We start from the raw sequence: 20,786 nt of genomic DNA on the forward strand, positions 1-20,786 counted from the left end.
TCTAAAACCTGCAGGACAATAGGTCACGAGGACCGGAGTTGGACAGCCCTGTTCTAACCAGATTCTGTAAAAAACTGAAATCGTGCTCTCCTTAGTGGAACTGTGAAGCAACTGGTGACTCACCAGTGAATTCAGGGACTTTTCAGATGAACTGGGCTGAACTGCAGACTGTGCACACAGTGCAGATACAATGAAAGTATGGATACTCATTATGTAAGTAGTAAAATATCCATACTATGTAGAGTCCTCATTTTTTCCAGTATTAATGCCACCTGTAGACATTAAGTTAAACATATTGAGTCCAGGTTTTTCAATTTTTATAAAATAAATATTCAAACCAATGTAAGTGTTCTGTCATTTATCATACATGACATTATAATTGCGTCATACAGCAGAAAAGACATTTTAAATTCTCTCTACTTCTAGTCATGGTTGTGTTGTTTCCATAGAGGTGCAGGGCTTTTCATTGCAGTGAAAAATGAGCCCATAGTGAGTAAAAATGGGGCAAAAGAAAGTGCTTGGAGTTCAGAGGGTTAATGCAACCATGGTATGAGTACTCCTTTATTGTAAATAGTTATAAATAAGTCTACATTTTTCTATTACAAACCCTCCATGTGAACACAAATTGACCCACAGTCTGCCTGCCACTGACCTTCATTTTCTCTCTCCTCACCTTGTGTACTCTTCTCTTCCTATGCCTTCTCCCGTTTTCTCCATTTCTGTCCATCTTCTTTCATCCTTGTCTTTTCTGCCCTGCTGCCTTTCTCCCCTGTAGGAGGAGACGGAGCCCTACTTCATAGCCATCTTCTGTTTTGAGTCTGGGATAAAGATCCTGGCTCTGGGTTTTGCGTTACATAAGGGCTCCTACCTGAGGAACGGCTGGAACGTCATGGACTTTGTGGTCGTGCTCACCGGGTGAGTCCGCAGTAATCATCTTGATTTCGGAGTTTTTACTTGTTCGTTGTGGTTCAGATGGTGCCTAATGTGTACCTCCCCTCGGCTGCTGTAAATGTGTAGGATGTGTTTCCATGGCTACCTTTTCCACTCTTACACCGGGTTAGCAGGGGCAGTCACATGTCAAGGTTTCTTTTTAAGTTTCCTAACTGAATAATTTGGGGGGGTTTTTTTAGGCATCACATAGCTATACACAACCAAGAGCGTTACTGCACTTCTGTTCTGTGACAATGCTTCTTTCTAAGTTATGAATCTTGCAAACTTACACACTTGAAAAATAACTTTAAAAAAAAAAAACTTCCCATGATCAAACTTACATCAACCAGTTTCCTCATGGTGGAGACCAGATGTCCAGTTTGTACAGATATTTCTGAAGTCACGTTTCTGGCAAAAGCGAGCTGAGAACAGATGATTCAAGTGTACGACAGCCCACTCGGATTGCTGTTAATAAGAGGAAGCACAAATTGTTCTGTTATTTTTAATTACTTACAGGGACTCTGGTTGATCTGTTGTATAACTAGCACCTTTCATTTGTCTTTCCTTTTTCTTTTCTTGAAGAGATGTTCCCTGTGTACTGGACAGAAAACAGAAAAGAAATGTGCTGCGAGATATTCAGAAACATGCAAACATAAATTAAGATGAAACAGGTCATTTAAAAAAATCAATCAAATAATCAGTACAGCCTGCAAATATTATAATTAATATGTCGTTAACCACTTACTACTTAATTTGACTTGATTTTGAGCCATTTCTCTGTGCAGGCAGGTGGTAAGAGTGTCGATGGAACTGTGTGTGTTGTGTGATCTAAATATGGCTGCATGAGCGAGAGCGGAGGGGTGGTGGTGGTGGTGGTGGTGGTGGTGGGGAGCTGGGTGGAGATGGTAACAAGATACAGTACACTGTTCGACGAGGTAACAGGACTGAAATACAGGCAGGCAAATGCAAGACACAGTTATTTCAATGAAGGCAGTTCAATAATTTGAACTGATGCTGGTGACAATATTAACATGTCGTCTGCATTTACTTCTTACTCTGAATGGCTGCGTGTGTCCGTGCCTCCAGTAGCATGACTCTGTCTCTTTTCTGATCTCAGACACACTCACACAGACGCAGCAGAGGTCTGGTTTGACAAGGTGTGCATGTGTGATCAGGGCCACTCCCCCTCGGTCGCTATCCGCCTTTAATGAGGACACAAACACACACACACATGCACACAGACTGGATCAGAGCATCCCTGCAGGGAGCAGCAACCAGGGCAAAGTGAAATGTCACATCTCCGAGAGATGGGGGTGGGGGGGAGCAGGTTTGTTGTTATGGCAATAGCAGACAGAGGGGTAGCAGAGTTTCTTCCATCCCCCCTCTCTCCCTCCTGTTCTTTCCCTGCTCACTTTAAATCTACTTTATCGGAATGATGTGCCAAACCACTGACTGTTGAAGCTAAAACAAGGAACATCTTCTATCAGATTACAACAGCAGCTGTGGCACAGTATTTTTTCTGCAGATAAAGAAAGTCACAGCAGTGTTTAGGTTCTATTAGAGCTTCAAATATTTGCCTTTTTAAGCCTTGAGGCAGTGATGGTACAGTTAGTCCCACCCTCACACCACTTCCCATTATCTTGATTGTAATCTTCACATGACGTTAACTGCCACCACTGGAGGTGCAGAGGCTTGCAGAAAATGCAGTCGGTCCTCACATAAGGTGTGTTTTCATGCATGTATGTATGTTTTATCAGCTCTTTTTTTTAACTAAAGTGTCTCCAGAGAATTGCCAACATGCCGCCCAGAATGCAGCACCGTGTGATTGTTAGTTTGTTGTATGTTGTAAACTGTCCTTCTGCAGAATTCACTTCTGGATAACAAATGGGAGGAGAGTGAAACAGTGGACAAAGGACACAATTCTGTTAACACAACCTGTTGTTAAAGCTTACAAATAAAGTTCCTAAAGGAAAAAGACCAGCAAGCAAAAGTTCCTTATTCATTTGCTGTGTCTCCACTTTGAAGGATGCATTTAAAGACCAAACCTGTAACAGCAGCGCAACAAAGTCGTCCCACTTCAAAGATTCCTTCAAATGCAGCCGAGAAATGCAGCTTTCTTTTCCCAGTGCGCAAGTGATCCCACCAGTGGATCTGTTGACGTCCAATCCATCACAAGTTTCACTGTGCACCAGTGATGGTCAATTTTTTTTTCAAAAATGTGGTGGATTCCCCAAATGAAGCGGTGGCAGAGGAGGGTGCTGGGTTTCAACTCAGTCAAATAGATACAAATGGGTTCCTGCCTCTGTCAAGGTTGCCAGTGAGAACATCTTGTGATGCAAAAAGAAGTCTGACTATCTCATTTAAAGACGCTTAATTCGGTCAAAGTCTTTAAAAGCCACAACTTCACAGAATGAATCCTCCCTCTCCTGACCAGACACACAGCTATGAAGTCTACAGAGTGTTATGAATATTTACTCCGTGGTTGACACAAGTGGCTTCCAGAAGTCTCGTTGTACCTGCCCTGTAGCAGATGCAACTTCTAAAGTAACACTGGTCCCCACAGAAACTCTGCTTGTATTCGTTCATTTCCATCCTAATTACATAACACACATTAGTGGAACATCCAGACAACTTTTGTTTCACCTCATGTCCAATACTGAATCAGAGACAACTGCTTTGTAGCTGCTAATAGTCTACAATCTTTCATTCACTGTTAAAGAGAGACCACCGTGGTCAGCCGAGGCTTTGGAGACGATATTCTGTTGTTGTACTGAAAACCGACGACTACAGAGTCGTTCTTCAACTTCTTCAGAGGGTGTCGTCACAGTTAACAATCTATCACCAACACGCTCCATCCCCCTGATGCCCAACTATAAATACAGCTTTAAACCACTGTCACTGAAACTTAACACTTGCTGCAGCGTTGTGGATGGATGGATGGATACGTAGATACAGTAGATGGATAGATGATATGGGGAGAGACAGAGGCAGAGGGAGCCCTCTGAGAGCGATGAAGCCCCTTGCCAGAGAAGCAGTAGAGTACTACTGCAGCTAGATAACAGAGGGAGGAGAAAGGAGGAGGAGGTGGAAGAAGAAGAAGACACGTGACAATGTCTCTCTGTTCCCCTGGGCTCTGGATAACAGGACAGAATGAGAGAGGGGGAATACGAGATGGGTTTGGCTGTTAAAGAAGGCGTGAGAAGGATGGAGAGCGGAGAGGAGTTTAGAGTTAGAGGAGGAAGACCACAGGAAGGAGGGAAGAGTGATGGCTGGGGGGACGGGGGAGGTGAGAGTGATGTATGGAGTATGAGAGAGAGGTTTGGAAGAGGAATGGGAGGAGGAGGGAAGGCAAAGATGGAGATGGAACAAGGGGGGAGGGGAGAGAGAGGGAGAGGGAAATGAGAAACACCGAGAGGAGCACGCTCAGAGAGGGAATGAATGTGTGTGTGTAAGTGCTGCAGTAACCTGCTTTTCCCTGCTCCCTATGATCAATCACTCAGCACAGCCTATATAACACACACCCTGCTGCTACCTTATGGTGCACACACACACACACAGCATTCCCATATTTAGTGTAAGAGTATACACACAATTACTATGCATGCCCTATATTGCCAATTATAGTCATATTTCAAGCCTTCATGTATATTCATATGGAACATTTTCAATTGAAAGCAAGGTCTTGGTGTGGACACACTGCACGCAGAAGTGTTCACCACGGTTTCCTGCTGTGTGTAAGCGCATGTTTTCTTCTAATCCTATCAATGTGAGGACCAGTTTAAGACCTTGAGGAGGAAAATATTTTTAAGAAGCTTCCTCACTTCTTCAAAGGGTTAGGGTGGGTTTAAGACTTGGTTTGGGCTTCTATCTCCTTGACAGTATTGTAATATGGCTTTAATAGATCTCATGACTACCTTGTTTGGACTATGACCAAATTCATGTTTAAAAAAATTCTCCTCAAATCAGGTGGAACAAACTGTAGGAGTTGCATCTCCCAGTGTGTCTATATGGTGTTCAAGTAGTCAAAAAAACACATGCATTTAAAAAACAGAGGCATGCAAGCACAAAATACACTAAAAGTACCAAAAGTAAAAGTAGTCATGAGGTAGAATGGTCAGTATATTATTTCAAAATAATGTCAATTATATTAGTGTATTATAATTGTCGACCATCTCTTTAATGTTGCAGCTGGCAAAGGTGAAGCTTCATCTTAATCAAAGGTAGCACTGCAGAACTTTCCAATAACAACAGGCTACGTCATACTCTAGTTGTTGTTTGTATTAATTTTAACATGCACAGTAAGTCGTATTTAAAGTTAGCAAATGAATGTAGAGTAGAAAATACAGTACGTTTCTCTGAATATGTAGATGAGTAGCAGCATCAGAGAATGGACTCAAGTAAGTTAGCAGTTACCCCCAAACTGTACAGAACAGGACAAGCACAGTGCATGAGCAAACCACTGCCCTCTGACCTGTTCTCTCTCTGCTGGGACTTGTCAACATGCTAGGTTCTAATTTTTAACTTTACCTTATGCAAGCACCTCTTGCTATACTCTAGCCGGCTGTGGGTCGGCAACTTTGAATAAAAACCAAAATAGAAAAAGCTGTTAGTGTTGAGCAGTATTTGGTTAATCAATCAGTCAATAACCAATCAGCTCAGTCAGTATTCGTGCAGCAAATCAATAAGTGGAGATACCAGCCACTGTCCCGCCTTCAAAGTCTCAAAAGTCAACTTGACAAACGGACAAGTGTTGGGGAGTTGTCAGCGCGTCAGGAGGGTCGAACCAGTGCTCATCACAGCCCAGTGCCTGTGGGACTGTATTTGTGCACATGGAGCAAAAATGCTGAATACTGCACTCGACACTCTTATCGTGTGCATGCAGCTGTTTTTTTTTTTGTTGTTGTTGTTGTTTTTTATGAGAACATGTTTAGATTAATTAAATACCATATGTTTGGCATATTATAGCGCAATACTAACACTGACTTTATGTTTGCATTCAATGGTTATATCTGCGTGAGCGCCTTCAGATGGACTAAGGTTTGAAGTCATGTTGCAAACAACCAAGTTTTACGTCCTTCAGTTCCACCAACTGTGAGGTCAACAACTACATTTTGCAGAGAACACACTTTGTAATCTATGGTGTAGATTGAACCTACATTTAAAGTACATTCAGCTTCCCCGAGTGGATAATCCCTTTTTCTTTTAATAAATCGATGGCTTCTCCTCTCATATCACATTCAAAACACACAGCCCCACCGCTGGTAAGAACCCAAAAATAGCCAAATCACAGCTGTTCAACTCGACACTTTCATTTTGTGTCGTGTAACAAACATTGCAGCATCTGGGAGATGCAACCGAAGCTTCAGACTTTTAGTTGAGTTTTTTGTGTTAATAGTGTCAGTCTCTCTCTTTCTCGCTTTTTATCTCCTCCATTGGCTTCTGGGAGAGTGTGTGCTTGTGCTGCGTGAGTCGTGACTGAGAAGGCTTCTGCCACTGTGTTGTGAAGCGTGTGTGCGTTTGCATGCACGTGTGCTGACTTCATTCTTGGCAAACACACTGGAGAGTCTTGATGAGGACAAGAATTAATGAGAGGAGGAAAAAAGGAGAGGGGACACACTCACACAGAGTGACTGGTGTGTTTAGTATTCAGGGATGACAGTCCATTGATTTCCAGCGCCATGCTGTGACGTCACACACTAATCTAATCATTTACTGTAAGGTCTGGGCCAGTCAGTCAATGAGAGGACACCGTAGATGTCCCTACGACTCTCCTAATGGATGTTCACAGACAGTGACAGACAAAAATAGACCTCTCTCATTCTACGCCTGTCAAGTATATATTTTAAAACACACATATAGGAAAGCTGCTGCATTTTTGAGTGTATATGTTGCAGGGGTAGTGCTCTCTTGAGATTATTAAAAATGTTTTTTTGCAAATAAATACTGACATACTGACACGATGAAGCTGAACTGTTTACAAGCAGCACATTTCAAGCTAGATTTGTAATAATACTCTAAAGGAATCTGAAATTTTATGAAAATTTTCCTGCGTATTTGAAATACACAAAAAAATGAATAAAATTACAAAAACAGAGTGGAGAAGTATATCAGAATCAGAATCAGAATCAGCTTTAATGACCAAGTACGTACACAACATACAAGGAATTTGGTTTCGGCTGTTGGTGTCGCCCCAGGAATTTGGACGAATAACAGAAATAGGAAAATTAAAAAATAAAATAAAATAAAGTAAAAATAACTAAAGAAAGAAAAGAATAAAATACAATAAATATTAATAAAAAATAAAGCAAGATAATAAGACAAATATATACAAGAATTTACACATCAAGTAGAAAAATGTCTAAATCTAAAATGACATTAAAAAATCTCTAACTTTGAGAAACCATACAATTTCCCTTTTTTTTAAAAAAAAAAGGAAAGAAAAGAAAGCATTTTTTCCACATAATAAAACGGTGAAATGTTTTTATAAATTTATTGTAATTTCACAAATATTTCATTTTCATAGTAATTTCAATTTATGTTTAATGTTGTATTATATTTATAAAATTACATACAATGACATTTTTGGATTCATGTATTTTAAAATGTATTTCGTAAAAAAATAATATTTTTGTATTTTTTTTCTTTTTCTTTTTTCACAGTCTACGTTATTTCCAATTGTTTTATATCTTTGTGCTAAAAGTACTTTATAAAAACAAATCTCTGAGAAAGAGAACAACAACTGTTTAGAAAAATGGTTCGAAGAGATTTGGGATTTTAGAGTTACCATGAAGACAGACCTTTGTGGCATCATTAGGGATTTATTTTACAGAAGAATGTTCAGCTTAACAACATGAAATTAGACTAAAACGTCACAATATAACTGGCTATGAAACACAATATATATAATAAATATCCCTGCTCACAACAAAACGCTCGCTGCCAGTTTAACCCAGATTCAGTTTCTGCACATGCTGAAGCCCAAAACTGTCTTTTTCTGTCTCTTAGAGAAGAGAAGGAACAAACTGTGCAGGTGAGACAGAGAAACCCCAAGAGGTTTAGAGCAGCAATCCTCCCCATCTTAGGGAAAAAAAAAAAAAGATGGCATACTTAGTCACTGGTGGATCTGGCAGAGATACCAAATGACATCAGAACCCAAGACATGGGGAAACAGGAACCTCTGACTCACTACAGGGACAACTCACAGCCAGGTTTTGCGTCAGAAACAGGACAGATCAGATGAAACCGGCGTTCATAAAGATATTTTTTCAGCTGTATCGACTCGGGCCATCAGGGTTAATAAATAGCTTAAACACATTTCGGTCGCAAGGCTCCAGACTGTGAACAAAACGTGAGCTGACTTTGGTGTGAATGAGGCCACTCTTCACCACCAAATCAAAATTTAATCAAACATTAGGAAACGGCACACAGAGGTGTCACGGTAAGTGCAGTGCCTCCTGTGAGAAAATACTGTATGAACACTGAGAGAGGAAATAAGTCCAGCGGCGAGAGAAAAATGAGGTCACAGCGAGAGAGAGAGAGAGAAAGAGAGAGAGAGAAAGAGTACTTGATTGAAAGTTGTCCTTTTGCCATCACTTCCATTATCATTATTGCTCTGCAGTCATTTACAGGCTCATCACTCTCCTATACGTTCTCCTATACCCTCCAACTCTGCGCCCTGCAGGTTATCTGCTGCATATGAACAATCACGCACACATAAAGGGTGCTAGGTTGCGCAACCATTCCAGCGCGGCGATAATACTCACCGAGCTGTTCTGTTACACGAAAGTAATGCACGAGGCTGAAAAGATTGACTGGATGCGAAGACGAGTGTCGAGTGCATTCATTTTTATATCAGGACACATCCAAGTGTAATATCAAGCCAACACTATGGTTGTTTATGAATCGAAAAGAGGTAGGCTGTATTTAAACGGACATCCAGTTCTGTTGTCTGCTCAATCAAAAAAAAAAAAGACACAGCATTGGCCCTGTGTCCAAATGTCTAAATGAATATATGTGGAAGTAGGTGGATTTAATGATGTGTTGTTAAAGCACCACAAACTCACACAGAGATAAAACAGACCGCGGTGGACCAAACCGTTGTCATTTCCAGGACGTCCTAAACTGCTGCTTTGCCAATTGTTTAGTGTCAGAGATACGCACAAGGTGTCCTTTGCCACTGGGGCTGTGCTGCACCAGGCTTGCAACCGACTCCAAAGTTCACCCAACATTAGACGACAAATAGTCGGACTCACTGGATGTAGATTGGGCATTTCACCGCGCTTTCTCAGAACTTTTTGCTGTCTAAATGCTATCAAACAACTTCCGAGCAGCAGTCTACAAACAGACTAAAAGACAATTACACCAAAGCTTTTTTTCACCCCCCTGTAGCAGAATGATGTTGAGGTGCAGCCAGACCATTCTACACGTTGCTGTGTCAGCGCTAGAAGATGGTCAGAAACTGAGGCACGAATCGTGTGTTCAGTATGAAACAATCACATTAAGATTATTGAGGCTACAACTTTACCCATGTCTGACCATTATTTTTCTTTATTTAGTTATATTTTTTGATGTAGCCAGAAGTTTTGTTTTCAAGTTTTGGTTTCGTTTAGGCAACAAAATGACTTTGTTAAGTTTTGGAAAACATTGTTTTGGTGAAAATACACGGATTCACAATGTTTACCGCATGTTTGACTGCAAACTCCTCGTGGTCGGAAAAGGAGCTACAGTGACACCAGTATAAAACACTCAACTACTGACTTATAGCATCTACCTCTAATGTTTAAGAACGACAGGAGAAGCGATGCTAAAGGTTACCCAGTGCACTGAAATGTGAAGTCAAGAGGTCTTCACCAAGTGGTTGGATGGTTGGACAGTCCAACAGTTTTTATAGAAAACAATTATGCTGTCTTTGAAATGTAGTTTAGTGTTACCTTGATGAGGCTGGTTTAGCAGTTAGTCTGATAAATATAAGAATATTGACTTTCTGTAATCAAGTGCTTTTGCATTCTGAGGAGAACACCAATGATCAACTGGCCATTTCACTTTACATAAAATCATTTTTTTGTTAAAAGCCCGTTTCAGTGTGTGGTGCTTTGCGCTCACCCACACACCCTTGTGAACAGAAATAGAGTCACAGACAGAAACACACACCCACAGACACACAATGTGAGGGCAGCAGGGTGGTAAAGGTAAGAAAGTAATTGTCGTTTATCATACCCACAGCGATTTCGAGCGTCCGTCCTTCTGAAGTGTCCTTTCGCAAGACACGTAATCCCCGACTCTGACCTCTGATCTCCAGCAGGGAAGGAAAAAAAATGATGCCATAATGAAGTTTTCTCAGAATCAATGAATTTTTACCTTTTAATTGACATAACACCCCGTCTGGCAGCCGTACCTATATTCATTAGGTAGTCTTCACTGCACTCTAATCAGTACTTTCTCTTCTATCTCTGACTCAGATGTGGTCATTTCATCCCTGATACAGCTGATCGATTTAGTTCCAGCAGACTGTAGCTTCAGGCCAAGGAAAGCCCACTAATATTCAGATTGCACGATAGTTAAGTTTCACTGAAGTTTCTGACCATCTGAATGAACGCAAACATTCACTCTTTGCTTTAACTCTGTATTGGGCTCCACAGCGGGGTAGACTTTGTTGGAGGGATTACATATCTCATTTGGCTTCGGGACACCACGGGGATCCCCAGGAGGAACTGGAAAATGTTGCAGCAGGAATAAATGGCATAAGCAGAGGAAAATAGATGGATAGACAAGTAAAAGCAGGTTTATCGGTACCGTTGTTTAAAATAATAAAATGTTGCTGCTGGATTTCATTGACGTGATATTAAATTAGTTGTAAAAACCAAAAGCTAACACAGGCCAAAAACTTCATGGAGCTGCAAAGTTGGGTGATACTGCCTGACAGTGTCGCCGGTGATCTCTATTGCATGGCATGTAATCATGTAAATGTAGTGATTAGAAGCCGTAATTAGCTTTATGTAGCTGTCAGCCAATCTTCAGTGGATATCAGAAACACAGATGTCGGGGCGTTGGCAGCATCAAACAAAGACCCTAAAAATCGTACATAGTGTACACGCAGACATCCAACTACATGACATGCTGCACGCATAAAAGCACCCGACAACACACTGGCCGAAAAGCCCACATTAAGAAGGATTCAGTCCAGACGTCGTGTCCTTGTGAGGTCCAGGAGTCATGCCGGCAGGAGACGGAGGAACAGGTGGGCCAATCAGCCGGTCGGGCAAGGAGAGAAAAAATAAGGGAGAGAGGTGAATGGAAAAACTGGAAGAAGATTAGAGACACAGGAAAAAGTGACGTGGGTGAGCAGAGAGAGAGGAAACAGACATGTGCAGTGTGATTTAAGGACAGAGGAATGGATAGAAGGTTAGATCAGGACTGACAGATACTGTACTTGAGAATTAGATTAATGGTTTGTCTCATACAGTAAAAGGGAAAATCTCTGAAGTATGCGCTGATCAAACCTTACTCCATGTATTACTGTGAAAGAACGCACCGCATGTCCCTTTTGAAAGGAGCGGATTTGGGCAAATGCACTCAGCAACAAATTCTTACAGATCAATACTGCCCACTGGTCTTTGAAAATTACTGTCTTCGTGTCACTTTAGTCATCTGAACCCTTAAAGCACCGTTAGGTTTAAAAAGCATGTTGTTTTTTAGAAACCACCAAAATGATCCGAGCCGCAAACTGTTTGATTGTTAACTTTCTAATAGTGCTCATCTGTGGACAGCAAAGTTAATCAAACCGTAAATTAAAATCCAGATATATTATCGAAATCACTTTATTCTACGTGTGTCATTTAAAATACAAAGAAACTGGGACGTAAAGGTTTAAAAGCAGCCATCAAGCTGCTTCTGTGCAAGAACTCGAGCTCCAAAATCCACCAGTGGCCAGAAAAGTTTAGAAAAGCAAACTCAGCCTATTATAGATAAATAAAGGTTTATAAAAAACATACATGTGATCAAAAGACCCATGGTTCATAGGTGGAGTAAAGACTTAGAGGAGAAAGGAGGAAAGACAAGAGCCTATTTATCCTCCTCCTTATTGGCCTCCTTCATTTCTCCTCATCCTCCGTTTACCAGAGCACACATAAAATCAAAGCTGAGGAAGGCAAAAGGAGAGAGAAAGAAGGAGACGAAGGGAAAGGAGGAAAGATGGTGGGAATGAGTGAGTTTGGGTGTTGGTGGAAGAGAGTCCATCAGCTGAGTGTTAGCACTCTGCTGAGATCAGCAATAACACGAGAGCGAGAAAATGAACAGAGGAAAGGGAGAGGAAAGGGGGGATGGATGAGGATGGAGCGTGTGGTCAGAATGAGAGTGCTTCTATCCTGCTTCTGCCAATTAAAGCTTCTACAACCAGGAGAGCAGAGAACAGGAAGAAAAAAAGCACAGAGGAATGAAATGAGAGCTAAAAAGATGCTTGGATAGAAAGCAAAACAAAGCTGTGCTTCTAATGAAGCATGACGGAGAGGCTTGATGACATAAGTTGGAGGAGATCCAACCCTCAGGTGATAGAGCCATTACTGTCACCTTTCACCTCCAACTCTTCCTTGGATTCCTCTGCCGACCTCCTCTACATCCATAGAATGGTTGGGACTTACCACCTTGATGGCAGAGGCCGGGAGTAGCACTGACATAACAGTAGTAAAATGCAGCTTAATGTCCTGTATCTGTAGAAAAGAGAGAGAGAGAGAGAGAGAGAGAGAGAGCATGGATAGTGTGAGAGGTTTGAAAAGCAAAACCTTTTTTTGACTTATCTTAGACGTAGACAAGGCAGAAAGTGTGTTCGACTACTTTAAGAAGGGACAGAATGCTAATGCGACCTGTAGTTTTGCTATGTTGAACCTTTTGTCGTTACCAAATGTAGTTTCTACATCTTTGTTTTTATGGTTTTTGCCATAATTTATATCTGCAACTGTACCATCCTATTCACCAGTTTCATGTGAGGAAGCTGCAACACAAGGTGATCAGACAAGCTTTACAGATATCCACCACCCACCTGTACCGATACTTTTACTCCACGTTATCTTTATTTTGTCAGGTGATTCTTTCATTCTTGTAGTTGATATTCAGATAGTGAAAACTGTTTTGGTTGAACAATTATCAAGACAGCACTGTGTCAGCGCTTGAGAATGGTCTGACTGCATCTCATTCTGCATATCATCCTAGTGTACGGAGAAAAATGCTCTGGTTTGTTTTTGTTTCTTTTTACAATCATCTTGGGCGAAAATAAGCCCAGGATGCAGCAACAGTGCTCCTGCGAATTAGTAACAGGGGGAATTGTTTTGGTTCATTGGACACAAGGTGGCAAGTACTGCCATTAAAATGGCTAGACTTCGGCACCTCCTCTTGGTTGTCAGACATTAGAAAATCTAGAGCGTGGTGGGAGACTTTGCCCTATCGCAAGTCTTTTCAGCCAGATCAGGTGATCACAGAAGGACTAGCACTGCTATAGTGGAAAAAAAATGGTTGATGCTCGGAGATGGTTGCTGTTGTTTCCCATGGTCAGAAATTAGTAATACAGAAATAGTGGAAGGAGGGAGAATGCAGTCTGAAATTAGTGTTGGCTTATACTCGCATCCTACATCCAGTGAGTTGGACTACTGGATGAGGTAAACGGAGGCCCTTCACTCAGGTTTGACGCCTGCGTGTCAAAAGTATAAGATTCAGCTGCTAAGAGAGCAAACAGCAAAAACCCAAAAGAGAGACAGAAAGAGAGACAGAGCTAAGTTTAGATGTTGGATTTTAGCGTAACTTTTTAAACACTTTTTTGTTTGAAGCTGGGCTGCAAGGTGGCTCAGTGGCTAGCACTGTTGCCTCATAGCTAGAAGATCCACGGTTCGCATCTATTGTTAGGACGCCTGGGATCTTTCTGTGTGGAGTCTCCATGTTCTCCCTGTGCAGCGTGGGTTCTCTCCGGGTTCTCCGGCTTCCTCCCACACAGTCCAAAAACATGGTGAGGTTAATTGGTGATTCTAAATTGTCTGGAGGAGTGAATGTGAGTGTGCTTGGTTGTCTGCCTCTGGGTGTGGCCCTGCGGTGGACTGATGACCTGTCCAGGGTGTCCCCTGCCTTCACCCTGAGTCAGCTGGGATAGACTCCAGCCCCCCATGACCCTAATGAGGATTAAGCGGTGGATGGATGGATGGATGGATGGATGGATGTTTGAAGCTCATGCTTGTCTGGTGAGAGGGGCTTAGGACAGAGAAGGGAGAGTTGCCTACTGCAGCTTTAGCAAAGGTTACTATCGTATTTCTTTTGCTTAAAAACACTCTTCTGTTTTTGGTGGTTTCACTGGTGTGTGAGAAATAAACACAGTCTAGATAGTATTTTGCTCAAGGGCCTTTAAACTATGTTGGTTTATGTTCCTTTCCCCTCTCTTCCATGCACTTTTTAGCAGCTCATAAACCTGACAAAACTTTAGCCGTTACAGAAAACAAATTTATCAAGAACAGCTAGAACCCAAGTCAATAAGAAATATATTTATATGTGTACATTTGTCAGACATACAGTACTTTGTAAAAACCTGACGTATTTGAGGTGTTAAGACTCTTATCCGTCATGCAGTAGAGTTAGGGAGGCATCTCATGAGCATGATGATGTGCAGCATGACAACAACCCCAAAACTACAGCCAGGGTCACAAAGGTCCACAGCGACAACAAGAGGTCCTACAGCAGATGGTATGGCACCCACAGAGACCTGACCTCAGCATCATGGACTCAGTCTGGGATTACAAGAACAGACTGAAGACACTGAGACAAGTTGTCAGAGATTCACAGAACCTGCCTGCTAAATAACTGGAAAAGCTGTGCCCAAGTGTACCTTAGAGAACTCTTTTTTTTTTTTAAGGGGAGAACAGTGATCACACCACAGATTAATTAAATAACCACAACGACAATGGTGACGGTGAAACTAGTGTGTCTTATATTTTCAACATTCGTGACACCATTTGTTTATTTCGTACACTGTGTTTGAACATGTTGTTCAGATCAACTGTGTGTGTCCGATGTCCATCACATGTGTACTTGTGTGTTTAAGCATGAGGGGGGGTTGAGGGTTGAGGGCTCAGTGGGAGACACTGAGGGGACAGGAGCTCACACTGTGATGACACATGGCACTCCCACACTATTTCCACACAACACACACGTACACTGTGTGCACAAGCATTGGTACACACACACACACACACACACACACACACACAGCCTATGCACTTGTCACTGGTTGGAACTTGTCCCAGTCTCTTGCATGTTGTCAGTGTGTGTTTGTACTATTTTTGCCAAAGACACCACACAGTGATAACATGCATTACACACAGCACATTTTTAATGCACACATGGCCTCTGCACAGACACATAGTACATGTCTTGTATAAATTAGTACCATAGTGACAGAACATGTCGCCTAAATTTAAGATTCAGAAAATAAGAGAGCGAGACCATCTTCTTTAAGCCAGCATCACATAAACACCTGAAACTTCAGGTGTTTGCTTTTATTAAAACATAATTGAGTTCTTATTGGAACTTGTTTCTTATTTTTGTAGTTTTAGTCATCGGGTGCATTATTTTGAAACCTCAGAGCCCAGCAGACAAGGACACAATCACTGAAGGTCCTCAGTGAGATTCTGTTTGAAGGTCTGCTCGAGCAGTTTGAGGCACAGTTCAGAAACATTGTTACAGGCCAGGATTTGTTTTATGTTAAAGGTAATTAGTTAAACTCTAACTTCACACAAGTAGTTGCAAAAAAAAATAAAAAAAATCAGAGGAAATACATGTATGGATAAAAGTGAATTAAATGGAAGGAATAACTGCTATTTTGGCTGTATTTAATAATTGGTTGAAAAATCATTGACAATAACGTGCACTTTATCAGTTAGTGGAATTAAGTTAATAGCAACAAAGCACGGGTTTAGGATTTTACACTTAAATCTGATTCCTTGTGTCTGTGTGTATGTAGACTCTTTGTGTACATGTTGTAACAGTTTCGGTGTTCACGAGCAGCAGAGAAAGTGGGTCATCCATACTACCTGTGCTGTGCTGCATTCATCACTGTCATCTGATTGTACACAGTGTATGCATGGAGAGCGAGCACATACATCTGATGTGTGTGTATCTGTGTATGAATGCGGTAAAAGAATGCAGTTGCACTGGTTTGTGTCTGTCGGCACACGAGGGAACGGGTACGTACTGTATGTTTGCAGCATGCACGGGAGCTGCTGTTAGAACACGGTGTGAGGGGGGTAGGTAAGGATAGTGTTTGTATGTGTGTGTTTGTGTGTGTGTGTGTGTGGGCGGGAGATACGGGGGTTTGGAGGGGTTGAAAATCAATCGCTAGGAGACCCACTTCCCATCCCCGTTGCTGCGGCAATGCCGAGATTCCATCAATGAGCAAGGGCTGCGTTTCCCTGGCAACGCTTATGAATGAGAGCAGGTCGGTAACCGTGGAGACTCGGCGAAGAGAGGAATTGCCGGTTGCCATGGCAATGCCATGAACAGGGAGAGACCAAGCAAAGTGAAGGTAGCAAGTGACCTCTGAGATCTTCATCAGGGCCATCAGTCATCATCATCATCATCATCAAAGCGCTGTCTTTCAGTCGGACAGTGACAACATGAGCTCACACATTTGTTTCTCTTTGATGTTCTGCAGATATTTTGAAACTTCCTGAACCCCAAGCAGTTACTGGCTATCTTTTGCTGCTGTCACATTTCTCCTCACTGTTGGCTCCTTGTTCACGGCAATATAAGGTCATGCACCTCTATGGAAACAGCACATCACCGGCTAGAAGTGGAGAGAAGAGAGAAGGGGGCGTAACAAAGTTATAATGCCATACATCATGAAAAAGGAAAAAGTTTCGGTATTGTTTCTTTATTTATTTTATAAACTAACTACTGGAATCAAAATGTACAATAGGTGCCCACAGGTGTTACCAATACTGGAAGACATGATGACTCTGAATACTATTTTACTGCTCGATATTTAACTTTATGTTTATCTCCTGTCCACTCTTCCAAACACAGCCTGCAGTTCAGCCCGATTGAGCCAATAAGTCAGTCATGGCTGTTTGTGCAACATTTTTGGGGTGAAGTTTTAAATGAGGTGTAGATTTTAATGACAGAATAGCACATCACACATAATTAGTTGAAGGAACACTGGGAAGTTGAAAATTCACTCATTCTTTCTGTTTTTACTGTTTTTTTGTGTGATTTGGGTAATTTTTTAAAAAGATAACGTGCCATTCAAACCCACTGGCAGGATTTGGAGTTAAATAGGTTCACAAAATGTGTAGTTGATCAACAGTGTCTGTAAAGAATTTAGTGGATTTTAGAAATTGACTGTCTTTAACATCAATAAAAAGACTAAATAAACAGTAACAGTATCATTATCATACCTATACTGCTACTTTACCACTTAACTCCCCACTAAAGCTGCCCTCACCAAACTGAAAAGGGACAGAAATAGATTTATTTCATTTCTGTCTGTGCTGTCTTTAGTAGGCAGGAGGAGCATCATACTTTTAGGGTTTCAGCCTTGTATTGTACCCGGATTATTTACCAGCCACAGAGGGAAAAAAATCAGTAAACACAGTTACATGTTCAACTTTCATAATAATAGCCCTCCATGATGAATCTGCACAGTGACAGTGTCCTGCATGTGGAACAGTTGGCAGTATTAGGATCAGGTGTCCTGATATGGAAAAGCATTAGACTCATACCAAAACACCCTTTCACTTGCACACTTTTGCATCACGACACCTCATTGTGCTTTGCCACTTCACCAATGCGCTACATACACCACACACACGACAGGAAAGTTAAGGTGCAACACAGGAACGGTTAGCACACTGTTAACCTATAGCTGCTAAGTTTAAGTCGTGCCTGTGTGTGTGTGTGTGATATACAGGCCGATCGCTAGGTGTTTCCCAGCAGTGAGAACCTCTGTCATCACTGTCCAAACACCTTCTCCCTCTGCAGATAAAGATTCCCCCTCTCTTTCTCTCTGGAGTCTCTTGGTTTCTCTCTCTTTCAGTGTCTCTTTTGGGTTTTTGCTGTTTGCTCTCTTAGCAGCTGAATCTCACACTTTTGACACACAGGACTAGCACTCCTTTTCAATCTGCTCACTCTTCCTCACACTCTCTGTCTCTTAAGGGACGTTGAGTCTCTTCCCTCCCAGTCTGTATTTCATCGGGGACTCTCAAGTGTTGTCTAATAAGGACAAATCTCCCTGATGATATGCTGTGTTTGTACAATCGCTGCTATTTGAAGGAATTCGAATTCTATGCCTTGGACATGCAGAGTATACGTGGAATTGTAACAAAATAACATGAGAAAACAAATTGTGGGCTGTAATTCAAGACGAGGATCAGCATTTAAACTAAAAATGTAAGATGGAGTCGGCACTTCTGCAGAAATATTGTTGATATTTAGCTTGTTAGCATATTTAGCTCGTTACCATGTGCTCCAAATCCCCTCGACTTTCCTTTGTCCCTATCGTCTGCATGATAGTCACAGTGTTGTGTGGCTTGTTTCCCATTTACAGAGCCTAGGGGTTTTGGTGTACGAACACCACACACACACACACACACACACACACACACACACACACACAGAAAGCTAGCAGAAGGTGGAGAGATATTCACTGAATTTGATGAAAACTGTATTGAATTAGGATGACTGACTCCACCTTTAAAGCTCAGTTTGGCAGTAGGCTTTTACCATCATTGTGCAAAATGTCTATCCATACTAACCTTTCACATATTATAATTTAAGTGATTTGAGATAAAACCAGACTTCTGCACCTCCCCTTGGCTCTTTTGTCAGCTTGAGAAAATCTTCTACATAATAGATAGTCAACAAAGTGATGGATGAGGTGGTGCACTGGGTTAGAGGGAAGGGCTTGGTGAAGTGATAGGTAACTTCATCAATAATGGTAGTAAAAAAGTTGGACAATGTTTTGTAGTTTTAGTTGCCTCCGATACAAACTGGTATGAAGACGAATACTTAACTTTGGTTGCATGAACCCCAAGCGTGCTCTGTTCTTGGCCTGTCCTCCATAATGGAGCCTCTTAGTCCTCCATCGCTCTCCTCCTGGCTTCCGTGCAGATGTCCCGAGATGCACGAGTCTGTGCCCATAGACCTCCCTTTGTGGAGGCTGCAGTTGTGGGGGCTTGCTTCAAAGTCAAAAAATACCCATGGATCTGTGTCCTTCACAGCCTCCACCGAAACAGCAAACTCCAGACGACTCCTGTTCTTGGAGAGCATGCACAGTGATACCCAGTCCACGCTGGTAACCCAGTTTCCTGAAAATCACAGTTTTATACAACTGAACTACATTTCCTATTATTATTTGAGGGAACCATGTTCTCTGCTAGATTATGTTTGTTTGTGACATACCCCAAATACATGTAAGTCAGCATAGACTTGTCATTTACTTGATTACTTTTCTGTCGCTCCTTTTCAAGCAATCATATATTAGACGGGGCAGGACTCTGAAAATTGAGGAGACAGTCAGACATGCTGTGGTGGTGTTGTCTTAAACCCAAACTGTGATGAATTAGAATTATCAATAATAATCAATATCTGTAGAAACATTTCATCATAATATACTTTATAGCCGTATCTCAGAGCTTTAACTTTTCCAGATTTCTGCTTATAATACAGCTTTAAACATTCAAATGAAGACATTTCGGCACTTTTCCCACATAATCACTATATATTTAGCACATATTCTTGCACATAGCTTACAGAGACACGTATATATCCGCTCATGAGTGCAAGGTTGGACTGTGCAAGCTACAATAGTTTAAGTACAAAGAGCTTAATTAGCGTTAGCAAACAACACCAGCAAAAAAAATGTCCTTGTCAAAAGTCAATAGCTGTCAATAATTAAATGATAAAAACATCACCAATAGTAACTGGGAAAGTATAAGAGATTTCAAGCAGTGATTTTGGAAATCAAACTTAGCTTAGCTTAGCTGGAGGAATGCTAACATTATTGAAGCTAACTTAGCTGTTGGCCTTGTGAATGTTTCTTCGATTCAGTGATAATAAGGGATTATTTTATCTTATATTTTTTGTTTCTTAAAGTCCAGAATTGATGTGGCTAACATCATAAGCAACTCCAAATGTATTACGCTATAGTTTTCCATTTAATGAAAGTGAGTTTTTCCTCAAGATCGATAAAATGCTAATATACCCATTTGGTTTGAAAGAGCACTTTTCTTGTCCTTAATTTTCAGACGTGTTGATATACATTGCACAGACTGAGACATTTTAAAAAAAAAGGTTATTGATGTTTTGGCTAGGCCCCAGCCCCCACGCGACCCGAGTGAGGATTAAGCGGTGTATAGATAATGCATGGATGGATGGATGGATATTTTGGCTAATTGGCTGTTTTGAGAAATATAAGTTGTTTTTTGATGCTTTTGCTGGTGCCTTTTTAACTACTTGAAAGATTCCAGCAAAGTCATGATAATAATCCAATCACAGTGGTCGTCACGGTAATCCTAAATCATCCCGTATCCGTATTTAGTGTCTCTCTCTTGCCATCCTTTCCTCTTCAGCTCAGTTTTCTTCCTTTCCATCTTTGTAACTCTTACCCTTTACACTCACACAGTTGTTCCCCTGCTTCTGTCTCTTCTAACAATCCTCCGAGCACCTCCCCCCCGTCCACCCCATCCCTCCATCCCTGCCACAACCGGCAGCATAGTCGCTGCTCCCTCTACTGGCCACCTTCATGCACTGTGGGCAGGCTCAGCCGTTGCCAGGGGTGACTGCATCCTGGAGCTATGGTTTGTCTGGCAGAAGCGGGTGGTTGCCGTTTC

General features: G+C 41.6%; 1 protein-coding gene across 1 annotated transcript in view; it reads left to right on the top strand.

Moving 5' to 3' along the window:
• Positions 1 to 775: 775 nt before the first annotated feature.
• cacna1ab (calcium channel, voltage-dependent, P/Q type, alpha 1A subunit, b) overlaps positions 776 to 20,786 on the top strand; it is a gene marked incomplete at its 5' end in the record, with an annotated part of 98,515 nt that continues 78,504 nt past the window's right edge. The window contains 1 exon segment of the mRNA XM_008302210.1: positions 776 to 915. Within this exon segment, the coding sequence (XP_008300432.1) occupies positions 776 to 915 (140 nt within the window).

Source organism: Stegastes partitus, unplaced genomic scaffold, assembly GCF_000690725.1.
Source record: "Stegastes partitus isolate 25-593 unplaced genomic scaffold, Stegastes_partitus-1.0.2 Scaffold1776, whole genome shotgun sequence".
Lineage (NCBI taxonomy): Eukaryota > Metazoa > Chordata > Actinopteri > Pomacentridae > Stegastes > Stegastes partitus.